The 23,044-nt window shown below is 41.8% G+C and overlaps 1 protein-coding gene across 2 annotated transcripts in view; it reads right to left on the bottom strand.

Annotated features, from left to right (window-relative positions):
- Positions 1 to 6,805: 6,805 nt before the first annotated feature.
- Positions 6,806 to 23,044, bottom strand: part of KLHL20 (kelch like family member 20) — a 33,114-nt gene continuing 16,875 nt past the window's right edge. For both annotated transcript variants that reach the window (XM_066261180.1, XM_066261181.1), the window contains exons 4-12: positions 21,643 to 21,801; positions 20,681 to 20,775; positions 19,696 to 19,811; positions 16,814 to 16,997; positions 15,748 to 15,891; positions 13,792 to 13,925; positions 12,809 to 13,017; positions 11,093 to 11,199; positions 6,806 to 7,582 (exon numbers count right to left, since the gene is read on the bottom strand). In XM_066261180.1, the coding sequence (XP_066117277.1) occupies positions 7,498 to 7,582; positions 11,093 to 11,199; positions 12,809 to 13,017; positions 13,792 to 13,925; positions 15,748 to 15,891; positions 16,814 to 16,997; positions 19,696 to 19,811; positions 20,681 to 20,775; positions 21,643 to 21,801 (1,233 nt within the window). In that variant the 3' untranslated portion in view covers positions 6,806 to 7,497. The remainder of the gene's footprint in view (positions 7,583 to 11,092; positions 11,200 to 12,808; positions 13,018 to 13,791; positions 13,926 to 15,747; positions 15,892 to 16,813; positions 16,998 to 19,695; positions 19,812 to 20,680; positions 20,776 to 21,642; positions 21,802 to 23,044) is intronic.

Below are 23,044 nucleotides of genomic sequence, written 5' to 3'. Positions count from 1 at the left end.
GCGTTGCAACACCTTAGTTGTTCATTGATTGCTTTCTCATATGTGCCTTGACTGCGGGCCTTCAGCATACTGAGTAACCCCTTGCTTGAGCCAGCGACCTTGGGCTCAAGCTGGTGAACTTTTTTTTTTTTTTTTTTTGCTCAAACCAGATGAACCCGTGCTCAAGCTGGCGACCTCGGGTCTCGAACCTGGGTCTTCCGCATCCCAGTCCGATGCTCTATCCACTGCACCACTGCCTGGTCAGGCAGTTTTTGTATTTTTGAATGCTGTTTTTATTTTTTTTAAATTTATTTAATTAATTTTTTTTCAGAGACAGTCAGGGAGAGGGATAGATAGGGACAGACAGACAGGAACAGAGAGAGATGAGAAGCATCTATCATCAGTTTTTTGTTGCGATACCTTAGTTGTTCATTGATTGCTTTCTCATATGTGCCTTGACTGTGGGCCTTCAGCAGACCGAGTAACCCCTCGTTCAAGCCAGCAACCTTGGGTCCAAGCTGGTGAACCTTGCTCAAACCAGATGAGCCCGTGCTCAAGCTGGCGACCTCGGGGTCTTGAACCTGGGTCCTCCGCATCCCAGTCCGATGCTCTATCCACTGCGCCACTGCCTGGTCAGGCAAAATTTTACTTATTGATTAATTTTTCCTTAAAAAAGGGAGAAAGTGAGAGAAAAAACGATTTGTTGTTCCACACATCTATGCATTCATTGGCTGACTCCTGCTTGTGCCCTGACCAGGGATCGAACCCGCAACTTTGGCGTGTAAGCTGATGCTCTAACCCAGGGGTCCCTAAACTTCTTACACAGGGGGCCAGTTCACTGTCCCTCAGATCGTTGGAGGGCTGGACTATAAAAAAAACTATGAACAAATCCCTATGCACACTGCACATATCTTATTTTAAAGTAAAAAAACAAAACGGGAACAAATACAGTATTTAAAATAAAGAACAAGTAAATTTAAATCAACAAACTGACCAGTATTTCAATGGGAACTATGGGCCTGCTTTTGGCTAATGAGATGGCTAATGTGTTCCTCTCACTGAGCACCAATGAAAGAGGTGCCCCTTCCGGAAGTGCGGTGGGGGTGGATAAATGGCCTCAGGGGGCTGCATATGGCCCGTGGGGCGTAGTTTGGGGACCTCTGCTCTAACCAATAGAGCTACCTGGCTAGGTCCTGCATACTACTGTTTTAACGGTACAACGTCAGAGGTCTATATCCTAAGAAAAGAAGAACAGCAAAGGAATTTTAAATTGCATTAGTCATACTTTTATTAATATTGGTATTATTTTACCAATGTAATAAGATGAAACACATGTAATTATAATTTTAGGAACCAAGATGTACGGTATAAAAGATATACATTTACAAAATCAGGTGAGCTAAGTAGAAACTAATACTAAATTTGAGTTGGAAATATCAGAATGAACTCAAATTATTTCTGGAATGCAAAAATTTTTAATTTTGATAAAGTCCAGTTTATCCATTTTTTTTCTTTTATGTGCTTTTGGTATTATAGCTAAGGAATGATTGCTTAACCTTAAGTCCTGAAGATTTACTCTTCTAGGGATTTTATTTTACCTTTTAAATTTAGGTCTTAATTCATTTTGAGTTAATTTTTATGTATGGTGTGAGATAAGCATGCAAATTCACCATTTTGCATATAGATATTCACTTGTTACAGCACCGTTTATTGAAGATTTATTTCCCCATTGAATTGCTTGTCAGCTTTCTTAAATCAGTTGGCTATTGATGTTTATTTCTGGATTCTCCATTCTATTTTATTGACCTATGTCAGTCTTTATGTCAGTACCACAGTGGCTTGATTACTGTAGATTTGCAGTATGTTTTAAACTCAGGAAGTATGACTTTACTAGCTTTGTTCTTTTATCAAGATTGTTTTTCCTATTCTGAGTCTTTTGCATTTTTCAAGGAATTTTAGCATTTATTGGTAAAGCTCTGTAAACAAGTTAACTGGCATTTTGATAATAATTGTGTTGAATCTGTGGATCAATTTGGGGAGTATTGTCATAATTATATTGTCTTTCAATCTATGAACATGGGATATTTTTGCATTTACTATTTAAATCTTTCAAAATTTCCTTCAACAATGTTTTATAGTTTTCAGCATACAAATATTGTACTTTGTTAAAGTTATTCCTAAGTGTTTTCTTCTTTTTTCTGCTATTGAGAATAGAATTAAAAAAAATTTTTTATTTTATTGATTTTAATTTATTATATTTACATAGATTCAAGTGTCCCATGATAATAGAATTTTCTTAACTTCATTTTTGGCTGTTTGTTAGTAGTGCGCAGAAACTGTTTTTTGTTTTTTGCTCGTTTCCTCCGACCTTGCTGAACTTACTACTCTAGGATTTTCAGTGAATTCCTTAGGATTTTTTTATATATATGATTGGTGTCATTTGTGAATAAAGAAAGTTTTACTTTTTAATTTCACTCTGGATGCTTTTTATTTCTTTTTTTGTGTGTCAAATTGCTGCGGTCGGACTCAGAATAAGAAACAGAAGTGGGAAGAATGCGTCTTGTGCCTGATCTCTGTGGGAGGGGATATTTCACCATTAAATATGGCGTTAGCTATAGGTGTTGCACGGTGGCCCTTTCCCGGGTTAAAGAGGATTTCTTCAGCTTCTAATCTGTTGAGGGTTTCTTCTTTATTATGAATAGATGTTGAATCTTGTCAAATTGCTCTTTCTGCACCTTTTGAGATGCTTCATAATTAATTTTTTTTTACTCAAACTACACTACTCTTCCCTTCTGATTTCCAGTTTCACATAGTAGGATGTTGGAAGTTGCCATTCTGTCCAGCAACAAGTAAAAAGGTGAACATACAGAAAAACGTCAGAGAGGGGAGGACAGAAGGCAAGCTGCTGCTCCCAACCAGCATGACAGACCTGTGCACACAGGGAGTCCCGACTTACTGGGGCTGAAACCATGTGGGAGCCAGGGCCGAAGTAAACAAACCCAAACTTGAGTTGATGAAATGCTGGGGTTCGGTGTGGACAGATCTGAGAGTTAGCAACTGTAGGGGCCCAGGTATAGAGCATGAAAATGAGTTAAAAGATTGTTTTACAGCAATGTCTTTGTTTCACTTAGAAATAAAACTGACTCCAATGAATGCTTTGGCCACTAATGTACTTCCTGGGTCTCTATGCCTGAATCAGTTGTATGGATTGGTCCCATTGGGGACTTCCCCATCTAGGGAGAGGCTAATCCCTAGTTTTGTTCTTGTTATCACTCTGCTTTTCTTCCGGTACAGGTAACACTGGAGCTTTAAGAAACTGTGATTGTGCCTTGAGGAGTGGCTGTTCATGATGCAGTACTGTAAGGATCTCCAAAACTTTTATACTTAAAAATTTTTTTCTGTTGATTTGAGAGAGGGTTAAGGTTGTGCATTCATTGGTTGCTTCTCATATGTGCCCTGACCAGGGATTGAGCCAGTGACCTCAATATGCCACGATGCTGCTCTACTCACTGAGCAACCCGGCAAGGGCAACCATCCCATACTTTTTCAATGTTACCAGCCAGACTACTTAAAACAAGGTTTTTTAGTGTGTCTTTTCCAGACTGTTTCAGGTCGGCCTGCAGTGGCAGTGGGCACAGAGAGATGGAGTAGGAGTTTGGGTGGCTGATTTCTAATGTTGGCTGTCATGGACTGTGTACTCACTCTAAGGAAGGCTTCCTGGGTTTTCAGTCTTAGAGCAAAGAAACAGATGGGTTTGGACCAGATGATTGTTGAGTCCTACACATACAATACCTGGTTATTTAGTCAGGGGCACTGACATCTTTTCCCTTAGATCAGTGGTAGTTAACCTGGTCCCTACCGCCCACTAGTGAGTGTTCCAACTTTCATGGTGGGTGGTAGCGGAGCAACCAAAGTATAAATAAAAAGATAGATTTAGGCCCTGGCTGGTTGGCTCAGTGGTAGAGCGTCGGCCTGGCGTGCAGGAGTCCCAGGTTCGATTCCCTGCCAGGGCACACAGGAGAAGCGCCCATCTGCTTCTCCACCCCTCCCCCTCTCCTTCCTCTCTCTCTCTTCCCCTCCTGCAGCCAAGGCTCCATTGGAGCAAAGTTGGCCTGGGCACTGAGGATGGCTCTGGTCGCAACAGAGTGATGCCCTGGATGGGCAAAGCATCGCCCCCTGGTGGGCATGCCGGGTGGATCCCGGTCAGCGCATGCGGGAGTCTGTCTGACTGCCTCCCCGTTTCTGGCTTCGGAAAAATACAAAAAAGAAAAAAAGAGATTTAACTATAGTAAGTTGTTTTATAAAGATTTATTCTGCCAAACAGCGAAAATCGGACATAAAGTACTTGGTAAGTAATTATATGCTTTAACTTGCTGTAATCTGCTTTATAAATTTTATAAAGTTACTTCCCTACTTTATAAATCACCATTACTGTGGAACCGGTGAGCGGTTAGAAAATTTTACTACTAACAGAGATACAAAAGTGGGCCATAGGTATAAAAAGGTTGACTACCCCTGCCTTAGATTGTCAAATTAAAGTGACAACAGCCAACACAACAATAGTTATCTGGAGTGAATGAATCGAAATTATACCTAATTCTTGTCAGGTTAGCAAAAAATATATATTTTGGTATGCCATTTAATTTTATTTTTTATTTTTTTTTGTATTTTTCTGAAGCTGGAAATGGGAAGGCAGACTCCTGCATGCGCCTGACAGGGATCCACCGGGCACGCCCACCAGGGGGCGCTGCTCTGTTGTGACCAGAGCCACTCTAGCGCCTGGGGCAGAGGCCACGGAGCCATCCCCAGCGCCCAGGCCATCTTTTGCTCCAATGGAGCCTCGGCTGCGGGAGGGGAAGAGAGAGACAGAGAGGAAGGACAGGGGGAGGGGTGGAGAAGCAGATGGACGCCTCTCTTGTGTGCCCTGGCCGGGAATCAAACCCAGGACTTCCACACGCCAGGCCGACATTCTACCACTGAGCCAACCGGCCAGGGCCATATGCCACCTAATTTTAGATTATTTATTTATTTTAGAGAGACAGAGAGTCAGAGAGAGGGATAGACAGGGACAGACAGAAAGGGAGAGATAAGAAGCATCAATCATTAGTTTTTTGTTGCGCATTGCGACTCCTTAGTTTATTGATTGCTTTCTCATATGTGCCTTGACTGCGGGCCTTCAGTAGACCAAGTAACCCCTTGCTTGAGCCAGCGACCTTGGGTCCAAGCTGGTGAGCTTTGCTCAAACCAGATGAGCCTGCGCTCAAGCTGGCAACCTCGGGGTCTCGAACCTGGGTCCTCAGCATCCCAGTCCGACGCTCTATCCACTGCTCCACCGCCTGGTTAGGCTATTTATTTATTTTTTAGAGATAAGAGACAGAGAGAGAGAGAGAGAGAGAAAGAGAGACGGGGGGAGGAGCAGAAAGCATCAACTCCCATATGTGCCTTGACCAGGCAAGCCCAGGTTTTCGAACCAGCGACCTCAGCGTTCCAGGTCGACGCTTTTACCCACTGTGTCACTGCAGGTCAGGCGTGCCACCTAATTTTAGTAATCAGTTTACGTGTGCTGTGAGATGAAAAAGGTTGAAAATCCCTGGGTTAGATAATATTAATATATAATATAATGTAAATATTTTGTTAAATATTTAGTTAAATTATATAAAATATAGTAACTAAACATATTAATATATTAACTTTTATATACAATTTTTTTGTGTGTGTGTATTTTTCTGAAGCTGGAAACGGGGAGAGACAGTCAGACAGACTCCCGCATGCGCCCAACCGGGATTTACCCGGCACGCCCACCGGGGGGCGATGCTCTGCGCTTCCAGGCATCTTTGCTCCAATGGAGCCTTGGCTGCGGGAGGGGAAGAGAGAGACAGAGAGGAAGAGGGGGTGGGTGAAGCAAATAGGCGCTTCTCCTATGTGCCCTGGCTGGGAATCGAACCCGGTCCCCCGCACGCCAGGCCGACGCTCTACCGCTGAGCCAACCGGCCAGGGCCTTATATACAATTTTATATGTAATATGTAATTCTAGCTGGCAACCCCTTTATTTCTTCAGATTTGGGAAGTACTTATAACTTTGCATAAAGGAAATATAAATGATATAGAAACAGAAAATCGAAATAGCAAAGATTCAAGCATTAAAAAGCATTAACCAAAATTTTTTATGGTAAGTACTATCTTTATTTTAAAAAGTTATACATGCTAGAAAAAAAGCATAAATGATACATGTAAACAATTGTTTACCAAATACTTATTTTCCTTGTAAAGGTGCAAATGATTTTTAAATGTAAACACAAAAGTTGCCAAACATTTTGTATTGGGGGCTGGAGGGGAGAAGGAGAAGGGTATTCCTTTTGTTGTGGATAAAGTCTTACGTTAAGATTCTGCAAAAGGTCTATGAAAATGATGACAAAAAAATTTTAACCACTTAAATTTTTATCAGTTTTTCCTTAGAGCTTTCTAACTTTTTTCCAAAAAGTGCAGTGTGAGAGAAATGTAACAGTGGCTTTACAGAATGAAGACAATGATACACAGTTGTACAAAAGAACCAAGATATTAATAAAATGCCTCAGTTGGTTTTACACCCGTTCCCATTACTGTCACATGAACCGAAGGCTTCGTTCCGTGGAGGCTATTACAGATGAGCCTCAGCTGCCGCAGGCTTGAGCATTGGGTGTAAACTGTGTAACAGGATTCACTGCAGGGGAGAGGATACTGCTCCCGCTGGTTCTTTCAGCCATAAGAAAATCAGAAGGGAAGTTGCTTCAGTCAGTAATGCTTTTGATTAAAAACTTGTAGGGTTGCACATGATTCCACTGGGGGATTCTTAAGACAGTATATGAGGGTTGTATACTGTTTCTGTAGAGGCACTGAGCAGGGCTCCGGAGCTAGCAGGAACTCTATGAAAATACTGTGAAAAAAAGACTTTAAATATAGCAGAAAATAAGTGCAATGGAAAAACAAGATGTGAAGTTCCAATGATGAAAACTGTGAGTCCTGGTTTTATTGATTTAATCTTCCTTTTGAATTGTACTATTTAAAATGAGATGCTTTTTTAAAAAAGATTTTCAAGTCTTCTGGTGCTTAGTGCAAAAATGATGGCTAACTTACACACTTTGTATACTGATCTTTATCACTGGTAGTCCTTGTAAGGAGTGGAGTCATGTGCATGGAGTGCCTAGAAATAACAGCCAGATCATATATAGCCCTTCTCCCCTTACTAGTATTTTCAAACAGTGTCTTAAAAATAAAATTTTACTTCTTGGAATTTTATTTTTTGGTTGGGAAGAAAGCTAAAAAATAAAAAAGAACTGATAAATTAAAACCAAAAATAAATATTCTTCTGCATGGAACTGAAAATTATTGTGCAAAGATGGCATCTTACAGATGAAGTACTTTCATTGTATTTGTATTTCCATATGTTGAGGCACCGGCAAAGAATAAACTTTGTTCTAGTTCTTTCTTGAGCTGTAGGAAGCTCCATGTCAAAGCTGTCCAGAACAGAGAGGGGCATGTTCACCATATGTGGGACTCACAATGTGTCATTTTAATCACTCCTACACCACCCCCCAGCCGACGGTAATTCATCCCGCCGTACAGCCTGCAAGAAAAGACACAAAAAACAGATTTCTAACTGGAAAAAGCACCGTTTCTTCCATAACTTAGATGTTCATAAGACATGTTCTATATCACAACTAATCTTTTTAGCTTTCATACATCACTTCTAAAGATTAAGAGCTGGAATTGAACATTGCAAGTGGCAGAATTATTTCTGACACTGAGTCCAAGAGCTCTCACTTATAAGGGACTGAAGAATAAAAGATGTGACTTTTGACTTCACAGCTAAACCGACCTCTAACAATTACACAGAATCATATAGTCTGCATCTTTGTGTCTAATTTCAGCCCCGGCTTTATTATTTTTCCACCCACATTCTCTGCCCGAACTTCAGCAATTATTTATTTGTAACTTTGCACTGTATGTATGTGTACAAGCCTCCTCAACCCCTTCAACAAAGTTGGAGATAATAGAGCCAGCGTCTAGTTCGTGACATATGAACAAGTTCGCCTTCAAAATGAAGGATTTCCATGGAAAAGAATGTTAGATCCTCTGCCAGCAGTGAGGTAAGATTGTTGTGGGTTTTTTTTTTTGTTTTTTGTGGCAGAGACAGAGTCAGAGAGAGGGACAGATAGGGACAGACTGATAGGAAGGGAGAGAGATGAGAAACATCAATTCTTCGTTGCAGTTCCTTAGTAGTTCATCGATTGCTTTCTCATATGACCGGGGTACTACAGCAGACTGAGTGACCCCTTGCTCGAGCCAGCAACCTTGGGCTCAAGCTGGTGAGCCTTGCTCAAACCAGATGAGCCCGTGCTCAAGCTAGCGACCTTGGGGTCTCAAACCTGGGTCCACCACATCCTAGCCTGACGCTCTATCCACTGTGCCACCACCTGGTCAGGTGAGGTAAGATTGGTTTTAAGTTGTGGATATGTAGCTACTAAATTTAGACATTTATCTCTCAACACATAATTTCTACTTAGTGTCAATTTCTGAGAAACAAGTCCTTAGGATGATAGTGATTAAGAGGCAGAGTTGGCTGTCGTCTCAAATTATCCTTATTCAAATTCCCACTAAAAATAGGAGGCTGCATGTGGAAGAAATGAGGCCCAGGCAGTAAGAGGGAGGCTCCTAGTCATGACCGTCTGCCATTACATCTCCCTTACCTGTAGTAGGTTTTGCTACAATGTTGTCTTTGCAGTGACGACTTATTGGGCCACCTTTTTTTCCCCTAATATATTTGTTTTACAGAGGAGAGAGAGAAAGGGGAGAGAAGCAGGAAGCATCAACTCCCATATGTGCCTTGACCAGGTAGGCCCAGGGTTTCGAACCAGTGACCTCAGTGTTTCAGGTCGATACTTTATCCACTGCACCACCACAGGTCAGGCTGGGCCACCTTTTAAATGGACACTCCTCTCTGGGGCCCATGCCCCCACGCCTCCATCTGCTATGTAGCAGTGGCACTGTCTGTCCCCATCACTCGTCAGTGCCTGGAGGGCAGGAAGTTTTGTTTTGTTCACTTTGAATCTCTAGGGTCTACAACACTCAGATCTTCACTCAATAAACGAGGCTGTGAAAATGTAATGTAGAAGCAAGAAGGGCTACAATGTCGTTAGTCTGATTTTAGAATTGGGACCACTGAGCCACACAGAGCCATGAAAGATATGCAGAATCCAAGTAATGTCACCTAAATATCTAAAGGTTGTGGCTCTCCCAGAGATGAAGAGTATAAAAAGAACACAGCCAATTCATGAGTTGCATCTTATAACTGATGAAAAACCTGGGCAGGCAGTTACAGGCTCACAACTAGAAAATGAATCTTAGAGCAGAGCAGGAATGGACTGAGACTGCCCCCCACTCACCTTTCACGGTCATAGAAAGATCTGAGGATGTCTGCTGCCTCAGCTGCCATATGCAGACAGGCATCTGTGGTTAACGTGCAACCTCAACCGCTTAGATGGTTACCCTAGATTTGTTCAGGGAAATTGGCCCAATTTATTGAGAAACAATCCCCAAATTGTGTGGAAGGTAAAACCATTTCCTTAGAAGGCTAGCTAGTGTTTAAAGTTAAGTATAGATATGAAGTACATCAAACAGTATTGATATTTTATATTAAGTTTGAGAACCTACTACGGGTAAGGGAGATGTAATGGCAGATGGTCATGACTAGGAGCCTCCCTCTTACCGCCTGGGCCTCATTTCTTCCACATGCAGCCTCCTATTTTTAGTGGGAATTTGAATAAGGATAATTTGAGACAACAGCCAACTCTGCCTCTTAATGCATTTGACATTTTAAGTTCTTGTAATGTTTAAGAAACACTGGCATATTAAAGCATCTATCAGATTAGTTTGTGAATCAAGTATAAAATATGTGATTGAGTAAAGATGTATGTAGGCTTATGATTTTAAGTTTAGAGGTTTAAGAGAATTGCTAAAATTTTTGAATATTTAAAATAAGTACATGAATCACTTGATTTGTATTTATTAAGAACCATTTAAATAGCAAGGATTTGTTAAAAATTTAAAAGCAAAGTAAAGCCCTGGCCAGTTGGCTCAGTGGTAGAGTGTCGGCCTGGTGTGCCGGTGTCGTCCCGGGTTCGATTCCCGGCCAGGGCACACAGGAGACGCACCCATCTGCTTCTCCACCCCTCCCCCTCTCCTTCCTCTCTGTCTCTCTCTTCCTCTCCCACAGACAAGGCTCCATTGGAGCAAAGTTTGCCCGGGCACTGAGGATGGCTCTGTGGCCTCTGCCCCAGGCGCTAGAATGGCTCTGGTTGCAACAGAGCAACGTCCCAAGATGGGCAGAGCATCGCCCCCTGGTGGACATGCTGGGTGGATCCTGGTTGGGCACATGCGGGAGTCTGTCTGACTGCCTCCCCGTTTCCAACTTCAGAAAAAAAAAATAAAGAAAAAAAAAAAAATAAAAGCAAAGTAAAAATTAAACCTATATATAGTTTAACATAATCTCTTATGTAAGATATAGCCTCCTCCTAAAAGTGACTTAAAATTTACTTAAAATCCTTATTCAAATTCCTATTTGATTTAAAATAGAATAATAATATATTTAAGTAGATTTTTAAAGATCAAGAAAAATAAAAGTTTTAAAATGAAATAAAATATTTTCTTAAAGTAACTTCAGTTTTTCTTTCCTGGGCCTGACGCTGCCCACATGAGCACCAGAACCCTGCACCGACAGACTGACAGCCAGAGACCTAGGTTTTGACTCAAACACTCTCATAGCTTGGGCAGGGCCAGTCATTTTATTCCTTGGTGCCTTCATTCCTCAGCTAAACGTGATGGGCCCAGAGAGGAGAGTCTCCCCGTTTTTGCCATCTCTAATCATAAAACTGGATAGTTACCGAAGAGAAGCATCTTTTAAGATGTCAGCCAGTTTAAAACAAGTAAAAACAAGCCATCAAATAGGGGTGACCTCAGCCCTGTTCAGACCCCTGCCAGAGCTACCTCAGTGTGCTGGCCATGCTGACTTGGACCATCTACAGGCCGTTATTTTCAGGGCAGCAGCCAAGTGTTTGCAACATAGCTGAAAGATTACCTCCATGTATTGGCATCAGGATCAAAAACTTCAATGGTCTTCAGGTATGTCGTGCCGTCAAAGCCTCCCACAGCCATGAGCTGCCCGTTCACCACTGCCAGGCCAACCTGCGGGACAGAACAGGGCTGCTGAAAGACTGACAGTCCCTGGGAGAGCGTGCTTTGTGGCCTCACCTTCTGGGTTACTTGATTTGTTCTGTTCGTTTGGTTTACTTGATTATTTAATAATTTTTGTCTGGGTTACAGAGGAAAAAGCAAAAATCTATTGAAGTACGGGAACTATAAAATTAGAATATTTAAAGTTGAAAACATGTATGTATTAAATTTTAGGAAAAGCATTCATGGGGAGTAAGCAAGACCTTCCAAACTGTTTTTACTTCTTTTGGTGTCTGCTTGTTCTAATCCACTATCTAAATTGCCATGAAAATTATTTTTAAAATACAGATCTAACCATGCTGTCAGTTTCCTCTAAAAACTTTCTAAGCCTTCCTACCACATAAGTTTAAAGTCTTTACCATGTCACTGAGCCCCCAGAACCCTACAAAAGCCCATGTGTTACCCCACCCCTGGCGTACCCAGTGCTGCAGTAATGATTGATTGCTGGTATATTTTTCACAGCTCCGTGCTTTCACACGTGTTGTTCCCTGGCTGTTTTCTTTCCTTCTAGAAAATCACTCTTCCCTCATGACCTAGCTTACAGGTGACCATTTCTGGTAAGTCTCCTCACTCCCCAAAAGCATTAAGCAGTCTGCCATGTTCTCCATTAATGCACAAGCTCTACTAGAGAACTTGTTTTATCATGAGCTGTGAACATTTTCTGTCACTGAACTGGGAGTTCTTGAGGCAAGGAATCATGTCATAGCCAATTTTGCTTTCCCAACACATTACTAACACTTAGTAGATATTTACTAATTGAGTGAAAATCTAATCAACAGGATGTAACAGTGAAAATAACAGGAATGTCCTAAGACACTGTCGGGTACCAGAAATAAAAAGCTGTAGCCACGTGAATGCTCTGACTCGCAGACACCAGCAGCGGGTTCCCTGATCTGTGCAAATAAAAAATGACTTCCTCTGTCCTCAGTCTATGGAGCCTCAGCCACTGCTGGGCTTTCCCACCTGCTGTCCTACATGATGGACTCTTGGCAGGATCTGGTTTACGGGTCACAGCTCACTTTGAGCCAGCGTCCTCGGGTGGATGAAGTCCATACCCCACCCTGGAAGTCCCCTGTGGTCACTGGTAAGCCTGGTCTCAAACATGACACAGGCCAGCCTGATCTGATCTGGCCTATACTCTAGGTGGGACAGACTCAGACCCATCTGTGGAGACTGGCGGTGGGGCCACACTGTTTCTGCCTGAACATTTATAATGGTGTGCCATGCCCTTGGAATAGTACCTAGAAACATTAGATATGGATGGATGTGGGCAAAATTAGATAAAGTGGTAGATAAGACAGGGAGATACCTTTCAGAGATACTAAATAAATCATAAAGAAAGAATCCTCTAGTTAAAGGTATGATGGGATATGAGATATTTAATTACTTGAGATGAGCAATCTAAATAACCCCCCACCCCTACCCGTATAAAAGTAGCAAGAATTATTTTGCCTAAACAGGGCACCTCACTGTCCCGTGTTGTATTTTACAGGTCAGAGTTCTCCTTGTGCACAGCCTCTCCTGGTGCTGGCTGTCAGGTGGTCAGTAGCTGGGCACTTACTCCACTCCGACGAGATGTCATAGCGACCACCGGAGACCACTGGTTAGTTCTGGGGTTGTATCTCTCAGCGCTGCTGAGCTCTGTCGTGTCGTCTCTGCCTCCTACGGCGTAGATCATGTCCTGATAGACTGCACAGCCTAGGTGTTTCCTCCGGGTCCCCATGGGGGCAATGGTGTGCCACCTGTTTTCCTGAGGGTTGTAGCGCTCCACTGCAGGGAAAGACAAACCAGTGAGTGAGCATCAGCCACGTCCTCTCACCTCTAGTGTTCTTCACAGCCACTGGAATTTGGTGATCACACCTATTTTCAGTAAGTAATCTGATTGTTGCTTCTGAGAAGGACTTGGATACCAGTCTGGTGTCTTACAGATGTGTATGGTGTGAAGAGTGTGTGCTGGCGTCGAGATACCTTGCTCTAGTTCTGACTGTCAGACTCAGTAGCTGGGTGACGCGTGGCCTCACTCTATCTTTAAATGAAGGGATTCCAGTATAGGGTCTGTAAGCACCATTTTGTACCATAACTCACTGTCACAATCAGACAGCCCCACACCCCTGTTCTCCCGTGTCTATATTCCTGCTCTCGAATCCACAGGAGACACCTGACACTGATGTGTATGCCACACTGACGGTATTTTTAGGTAGAAACATCCATTGTCTTTAAGGAGAAAGGACTAAACACATAAAGCAGCTTATAGCTGTGAGTTTTTGTTTATTCCTACATATAACAGAGTTTTTTTTGTTTTCTAAGGAGAGAGGGTTGGGGAAGGAAATAATCATATCAAGAAAATCACTCTTTTATTCATTAGAAATTCCCAGCAGCTGGTAAAGCAGAGGGAGAAGGAAATGCATTGAGACTGCAAGGCTGGCTGCACAGGGAGGGGGCCGAGGACAACACCCTTCCTCACAAGTTCCAGGGCAAGGTGGGCTTTTTCCTAAGGGGAATGTGTTGCTCCAGGGCACCAAACTGACTTTGGAGGGGACTAACCTGTGTTGAGTGGAGATGTCCCGTCGGAGCCCCCCACAGCGTATAGGAAGCCGCCCAGCACAGCCACTGCCACGCCCAGTCTTCGGGTGCTCATGGAAGCCACTCGGGTCCACTTGTTCTCCTTTGGATCATACCTGCGGTGAGAGATGCCACAGATTGCAAGCATGTTTTTAGTAAGCGATACCCTTTTCATAAAGTGTGTAATCCCCTGCAGGTGCCAGAGACTAACACCTGTTACAGTCACTAGGGAAACCCTCTCAGAATCGGTGCCTACGCCAGCTATGAGCTGTTTGTGCGTTGACTTCTGGTGCTGCGCCTGGATTCTGACAACGATGCTTCTCCTTTGCCAAGCTGGTATTTGGCCCGACCAGGAGGAAGGCTTGGGCACTGGGTCCAGGGGAACCGCTCCCTTCTGTTTGCTTGCCAGCCCTGTCACTGTTGTCCCAGCAGTGGCCCTCCAATCTGGCTCTTCCAGAACGAGTCCTGTCGTGCCTCCTAGAGGCCCCTCCTGAGCTCCTCAGGGGAGAGTGCCTGTGTTCCAGTTACCTACTGCTGTGAGCAGATCACCCCCAAACTCAGTGACTCAAACCAATCCCTCCACTAACTTGCATGCTTCGCAGGAGGAATGCAAGGGAAGGAAACTGGGAAGGCTTCGCAGGGAAGTGTGGCTCAGGTCTCAGGTGGTTGCTGCCATACTGGCTGGGACTGGAACAGCAGGGCGCTGAAGCAGGGGCTGGCTGGGCCTCTCTGCATGTGTCCTCCCTACGGGGGGTGTTTGTGCTTCCTCCGCAAGGCAACCCCAGACAGCTCCAGGCTTCATCGGTGGATGCCCGAGAGATCCAAGTGAAAGATGTGTCACCTTTTATGACCAGCCTTGGAAGTCACACAGTGCTTTTTCCATACTTATCAGCCAGCCCAGATTCAAGGGGAGAATAAGTGTCAAAATCAAACTGTATGAAGGGCATGTGAGATGGCACGTGCTGTTCTAATTGTCTTTGAGAAATACAATCTTGTACAACCAGCCGGGCAGATAACCCTCCAGCGAGGTGTAAGGCACCACTGTTCAGGGCGTCCTCTGCTCCCGGGCTGAGGGTCCTCGCTCTGTGGATCTATCCTCCAAACTTCTAGGCTGGTAACTCAAATCTCCTTCCTCTGCCTTCCCAGCCTAGGTTTCCTACACTTACTTCACTGTCTTCTTTTCATTTTTTCAGCCCTTCAGTATCTACTATCCATTTTTAAAATTCTTTCTACCAAAATAATTGATATGGTTTGTTTTCTTTATTGGGGCCTAATTGATAAATTACTGGTGTTAAGTATAACAAATCATTTGGAATACATGCTGAGCACTTTATTACATAGGTGGAAAATTGTCAGTATATTAAATACTGTATAGCAAACTATAGCAAATTACAGGATATATAAAATAGATTATACTAAAAAGGATAGTCCTTGTTCTTAAGCAAGTGAGGGAGACAGCATATTTTTTTAAATCTTTATCTTTAAAAAAAAGGAAAAATTGGTATTAAATTATTTGAGCATCAGTGTACAACATAATTCAGCATCTGTATACATACAAAATAATTACCGCCATAAGTCTAGTTACCACCCATCACCATATACTTGACTCCCTTCACCCATTCTGCCCACACCCAACTGACTTCATATGGTGTTTGTCTTTATCTGTTTGATTTGTTTCAATTAGCACAATAAGCCTGACCTGTGGTGGCACAGTGGATAAAGTATCGACCTGGAATGCTGAGGGTGCTGGTTCAATTAGCAAAATACCCTCAAGGTCCACCCATGTTTTCACAAATGGCAAGATTTCATTCTTTTTTTATGGCTAAGTATTACTCCATTATATATGTGTACCACTTCTTTATTTGTCTACTGATGGACACTTAGGTAGTTTCTGTATCTTGGCTATTGTAAATAATGCTGCAATGAAAAAAAATATACCTCTCAACAATGTTGAGGCAGGACACGCCATCCTGGCCACCAACAGCATACAGAAAGCCTCCGAGCACTGCTACCCCAACGCTTGTCCTGCAGGTGCTGGTGGGAGCCACGTCACTGCTCCATTGGTTTGTTTTGGGGTCATACCTGCCGAGAACATCAAGAGCACAGTTTGTATTACACAAGGGAAGTATGGCTGTTTACATATTCACTGACACATATATATACACTTTCCCCTAAATATGACAAATAACTAAAGCATAGGCAACTCTTAATTTATGTTCCCATTTTTAAAAATTCATTTTTGCTTAAAGAAGTTGCATATGAATATAATTTTTTGTGAAAATCTTTTTCAGAATGCTACATATAAAGCTGAAGTTCCCTTGTAAATTACACTTAATTTCTGGTCTCTTCCCATTTTGATGTATATCCTACAAGACTTGTCAGTAAAATACTTTCAAATAGGTATATATCTCCCCATGTATATATATATATTTAAAAAATTTTTAATTTTATTTTATGTATTGATTTCAGCGAGAGAGGAAGGGAAGGGAGAGAGAGAAAAAGAGACAGAAACATCGAGCTGTTCCTGTATGTGCCCTGACCAGGGATTGAACCAGCAACCTCTGTGCTTTGGGATGATGCTCTAAAACAACTGAGCTATCCAGCCAGGGCTATATATTCTTTATATGCAAATATGTTTTCCTTACATAAATAATACCACTCAGTAGGTACTGTTTTCCAGGGAAGAAGAGCATGCACACCACTGGGAAAGAGGCATGGAAGAGGATACAGTGTACACGATCGGCAAGCGATTAAGTGGGTCTGCAGTAGCATGTTTGGGGAATAGTGGTGTGTCACCCTGGCGTGTCACCAGGGAAGACAGACTGGAAAACCAGATGGGAGTGAGGTCAGAAAGGACTTGTATGTCACACTAGGTGGTCTAGGCTGCCAGCTAGTACAACAGATGCAGTACTAAGCAGCAAGCCACATCTGATTCCTAATAACATCCTTAATTAAATAACTATGTGAATAGCAGAGAAGAAAATGTCAGATTGACCGTACTTACCTTTCAACACTATTGAGGTAAGAGGATCCATCATGGCCTCCTACTGCATATAATAGGTCATCAAGAACACTGACCCCAACTCCACAACGCCTTTTGCTCATTGAAGCTACCATTCGCCATTCATTGGTTTGGGGGTCATATCGTTCTACACTGGAAATGGCATCTCCACTGCACCAGCCACCAACTAGGGAAGTCACAGAAATGGTCAGGAGGATGCCTGTCATAAAGCACAGAATGTACTACTCCCTATTAACCTTGAAATTGTGACCTAAGGCTTACATTTACCAAATGCCTCTAGGAGATCAAAATATGTTGACTTTTACTCATGCCACTAGGATTGTTATAATCTTTAATTTTCCAATTAAGTTAGTATTTGATCCATTTTTACAGAGGGCAAGGATACCAACTGAAATTAGACTGGGAAGTACTGTGACACTTAACAAATAGAACACTGAATTTAGTTAGAAAACTGGCACTTGACTGTTGACTCTACTAATCTATGTGATCTTGGCTTAATAAAATAAGGAATAAAAACTTTAATGTGAAATAAAATAAACTGCTCTCTAAAGCATAAAACACTATGTAAATGTAATGTATAATTAAGAGCCAAAAGGAAAACCACAATTCAGAAGTCTGTTTTTATTTTCACTCTGTTAGGGCAGAGGGATTTTTGGCTCGTCTCATGATCTCTTTAACAGGTCCTCTTGTGACTGAAAATAATACAAAAATTCTTAAGATTTACATTACAAAATATTTTGCTTTCTGTTTATTCTAGTCTGTACTGAATTCTGTACCACCCAACATAACATTTAATACTAGAAATGTTTTGAAGTCACACTTGTCATAAGCAATACTCATAACAAGTTCAAACTGAGTTCCATAAAGCTTCTCTGAGTGCATCTTGAAAACAAGTGTGGTTATAGTAGATACCTCTGTCTTTTCTTTCTTTCTTTCTTTCTTTCTTTCTTTCTTTCTTTCTTTCTTTCTTTCTTTCTTTCTTTCTTTCTTTCTTTCCTTCCTTCCTTCCTTCCTTCCTTCCTTCCTTCCTTCCTTCCTTCCTTCCTTTTTCTTTCTTCATTTGTTTACTTTTATATAGAAATTAAATTTAATGGGGTGATATTGATCAATTAGAGCACATAAGTTTTAGGTGAACATCTCTATTGCATTTGAATAGTTAATTGTACTGTGTGTCCATCACCCTATTATTCTTTCAAACCACCTGTATTTTGAGCCAAATTAAGTAGATTGTAGGGCTTAAAAGGTGAAGTCTAAGGATAACTTAACTTCCAAACATCTGAATACTACTGTTTTCTGGGGGGCCTCAATAACATCCTGGGCCAGACTAAATAGGAAAGTTTGTAATCTTCTAGATGGATTTGGAAAGTCATGTCTTTATTTCAAATCTCAATGTGCTGTATATTATTTTGATTTCACTTGTATCAGGATATTCAATTAATACTGTATGTCCCCTTTGAGCAATATTTTCCCTTAGGTACACTGGTTTCCTACAGGTCTGTGTATCTTTAGTGTCACAGAACACAGTTTGTGGAGTGATACTAATTTGACTTGGAATCATGGAATCCAATGAAAAGTTGGTTTTAATGCCTCCCATTATAAAACTGTGCCGAGATTTAATGATTAGGCTATTTGATTCACCTCAATGTTTATAACCCTGACATTTGCAGCCTGATTTTATTTTGGAATTTAAGATGTTTTCTCTGATACTGAACTCCTGCCTGACCTGTGGTGGCACAGAGGATAAGGCATTGACCTGGAATGCCGAGGTCACTGGTTTGAAACCCTGGGCTCACCTGGTCAAGGCACATATGAGAAGCAATTACTATGAGTTGATGCTTCCTGCTCCGTCCCCTGCCTCATTTCTCTTTCTTTCTTGTCTCTTTAAAATCAATCAATAAATTATTTATTTATTTGTATTTTTCTGAAGCTGGAAACGGGGAGGCAGTCAGACAAGACTCCTGCATGCGCCCGACCGGGATCCACCCGGCATGCCCACCAGGGGGCGATGCTCTGCCCATCTGGGGTGTCATTTTGTTGCAACCAGAGCCATTCTAGCGCCTGAGGCAGAGGCCATAGAGCCATCCTCAGCGCCCGGGCCAACTTTGCTCCAATGGAGCCTTGGCTGCAGGAGGGGAAGAGAGAGACAGAGAGGAAGGAGAGGGGGAGGGGTGGAGAAGCAGATTGGTGCTTCTCCTGTGTGCCCTGGCCGAGAATCGAACCCGGGACTCTCGCACGCCAGGCCGACGCTCTACCACTGAACCAACTGGCCAGGGCCAATAAATAAATTCTTAAAGAAAGGAAACTCTTGGCATATATCCTAGAACAGATTTGACTTGAATTCAAATTTAAGCAAAACTTACAGTCATTTAGTGTTAGTTGAATATCCTGATTTAAATGAAAGCTGATTTTCTCTTTCCATTAATCATGATGAATGGATGATAATTTCTTAGTAGTCTTCCTCAGGATCAACACATTCAGGGGCAGACAACAGGAGCAAAATGATACAATAGGCTGTCTTGGGTTCACTCTAGCTTGTAAAGCTAGGAAGGGCTATAACTGTTTAATTTAAGATAGTTTTTTTGACAGTTTCATGTAATTATGAGGCAACTTGCACACTGGTATATAAATTAATGCATGACTCATTTTAACAAAACATCTCTTGCAATGTGTTTTCAAATTTACATAAAACAGAGCACTGGTTTGGAGAATACCAGTGTTAGATCATGAGTTAATAATCAAGTTACATGATAACAATTTATGTGTTTCTTATGACAGTGGATATCACAACTGTCCCAAGGACTATTGACATGACAGTTTCCCATGTGGGAAAATGTTGTTTAGTCACAGTATAGTAAGATTCAAACCTGCAAAAAGTACTTCTCCACATCGGATAGGCTTCCGTGGTCTTGTCCTTGGTCCTTGCATTAGTGGTCGTTCTTGGGGCAATAGGAGATAGTTTTTAGCCTCATCTACCAAGTCTCTGTGGAGAAAATTCTGCCTTTATTCCCAATGTCTACATGACGTTGTTAGTGAAATCCCAACATGGTTTTGGAATATGTATTGGCAAAGGGGAACAAGCATAAACTAAACCAAATCACTGCCAGCCTATATTAAAACGTCACTGACATGAGAGCAATGATGCCAGTTACACTGGGACTTGTGAATTGACTGGCATTTCCATCATGATTTCATATATTAGTACAAATCTAGCCTGAAACTCAACTTGCTTGGGGCCAGAAACTAAAAATTACAACTCTATTACCAGACCACAGTTATGGCTTTCTCATAAACTTCGGTAGGTTCTGCAGGGTACTGGCAAAGCAGTGCATCAGCGTGGCACTAGATATTTGCTAGGCTAATTAATAAAACTAGGTCAAAAACTGGATTGCTAAAAAGAAACACTGTACCATCATTTAATATTCATTTGCTAGATGATACCATCTGAATGGTTGACTCTCAACAAGTCTACTGAGGAGAGACAAAATTTTTTTCCTGTCTATTAAAGTATTTTAAAAGAACCTAATAATTATACCCGTTAAATACAATGTCCTGATGTAAAGTACTTGTGTGTATGTACTTAGTTCACTTGAGTCCTTTGCCTGATGCAATGCCTGACCCGTGCCTGTCAATCTGTTACTTTGTTCTTGCTCAGCTCTTAAGTATTTCCTAGACTACACTGTATTTTCATTTCTCTAGTCATTTTATGTTATAAAGAGTAATATTTTCCTGCTGGACCAGTCTCCAGGCAGGACTGAGAAACACAATATTTAGGAAACAATACAAATAAGGAAATTCGGAGAAAATAGGAACGCTTGGTTGCTGATTCTTCCCATCCAGGGTTGTGCACACCTGCATTCTTCATCACTCTTGATGAGGGGGTCAGAGCCCACAGTGCCCACCAGGAACTTGGGACTAAGCAAAGGCAGACGGACGTGCTGCAGTACCTACGAGACAATGAACACACTCAAAGGCTCGAACGCCCATCTGCCAGGTATTTAAATTATTCTGAACCTCAATTCAGTGATTAGAATAATCAGAAAACAAAGCACACTAGTATCACTTTAGAAGGCTACTTGAAGCTTTCAGCCAGCTATTATAAGCTCTTCTATAGCTGGCTTATATAACTAGACTCTTAATAGTCTAGAACAGCGGTTCTCAACCTGTGGGCTGCGACCCTGGCGGGGGTCGAACAACCAAAACACCGGGGTCGCCTAAAGCCATCGGAAATACATACAGGGGTGGCCTAAAGCCATAGAAATACATATTTTATTTAAAAATGTATTGTATCCTAAATATGTATTTTTCTGATGGCTTTAGGCAACCCCTGTGTTTTGGTCGTTTGACCTCCGCCGGGATCGCGGCCCACAGGTTGAGAACCACTGGTCTAGAAGAATATCCTATTAAATTGCTAAAGACTACAGTCATAATAATAAGAACATCAACCATTTCAATTAGTGCCCACTTATGCCCCATATTGTCCCTTTTTTCTTCAAAATGTCATGGGATTTCCAAGCCATATGGAAAGGAAGCATGAAAATCACTACCCTGGCTTTCTTTTGTTCTTTTTGGACCATTGGGGTTCTGACCTGTGTTACAGCCCAGACCTAGAGTTGATGCAAAACAGAGAGGAAGCAAAGGAACAAAAAGTTCATGCTGATTAAACACTTATCTCCTTCATTATTTGAACAGATGGTCTTTCTTACAGTTTATATAAAGGACAGTGATACCTGTTTTGGGGATTTTTTGGCAAGCTGAATATATATTATCTTGTCCAGTACAAAGCAGTTACTCAGAGAAGCATTTCTGTGTACCTGGGGCAGCTGAGGACGCCTTTCCTGAATACTGTACTTGACCCAGGCCATCACTGCGTTGAACACCTGCTCTTCACTGCGCACATTCAGCTCGTCACTGGATATTATATCGATGAGCTGATTGGCTGGAAGCAGCATGAACTCTTCACTTTCCATCACCTGTTCAAAGTGAGGTAAGAATAAAAAATAAACCTGTGATCATATTTAATTTACTGTCTCAATATTTTTCTGAAGGATTATGAAGCAAAGCTCTACTCCACAGGAGAGCTGAAGTTCAAAACAGAAGGGAAGAAAAGTTCAAAGAGAAAACAAAAGATGGGAGAACTATTTTTAGAACAATGAAACTATCATGCACAGTACTACAGTGGTGGACACATGCTGTTACACATTTGTCAAAATACATAGCTCTTATACCATGAGAGATCCCTAGTGTAAATCATAGACTTTGGGTGATAATAACATGTCAGTATAGGGTCATCAGTTGTGACAAATGTCCCCCTCTGGTGTGGGAGGTTGAGAGCGGCGGAGGTTGTGTATGTGTGTGTGTGGAAATGGGGTATAAGGAAACTCTGTATTTTCTGCTCAGTTTTGACGTGAACTTAAAACTGCACTAAAAAATAAGGTTTATTAATTTAAAAAAGGAAACAAAGGAGGGTACAGAGGACACAAAATTTAGGAAAAATAATTTGTCATTCAAGTAATTTAAGACAAATAACATCATTTTTTCCTAAAATGAGGTATCAAAAATATTCAGAGTAAACTAAACTATACCAAATTATAACTCCAGAAATATGAAGCATATAAAAATTTCACGAAAAGCTTTCTGAGGAAGATTAGTACAGATAGGACAGCATCTAGGGCAGAAGCCCCGAGGGACCAGTTTAAAAAAGAGAAGGATGTCAGTAATTTAACAAGCAAGACTGACTATTAGAGTCAGACCTAGGAAAACCTGAGGACCAAAGCACTCTGATATTGATCTGTATATCTAACTCACTGATACGTGTGTGAATATAAAATATACACACTACAAACACCAATACTTTATCTTTACCCAGGGTTAGGGAACTGTCAGAATGGAGAAGTGACAAGGGTATCAGCTTGTTCTGTGTGCTGGCCACAAATCCCAAGAGCCTGTAACTCTTGCCATGAGTGTGCAGAGAAAAGGGGCAGGGTGCAGGGCAGGAGGGGAACGGTCACGCTCCACTCCACGTGGTTTGTCCTCTCATGCACAACTCTGTGCTATGTGTGATGTCCATGCAGGAGGGATCTGGTGAAGAGCAAAAGTTTTCAAATCATCTGAGTGACCTGGGGTTCCGAAAATTAAATAGGTAACCTTTAAATTTTAGGTTGCTTAGCCAGTGGCTTAGTTGTTAGAATGACTGCACTGTATTCTCTGTGGCAG

Source organism: Saccopteryx bilineata, chromosome 2, assembly GCF_036850765.1.
Source record: "Saccopteryx bilineata isolate mSacBil1 chromosome 2, mSacBil1_pri_phased_curated, whole genome shotgun sequence".
Classification (NCBI taxonomy): domain Eukaryota; kingdom Metazoa; phylum Chordata; class Mammalia; order Chiroptera; family Emballonuridae; genus Saccopteryx; species Saccopteryx bilineata.
This window is presented reverse-complemented; position numbering and strand designations above follow the sequence as displayed.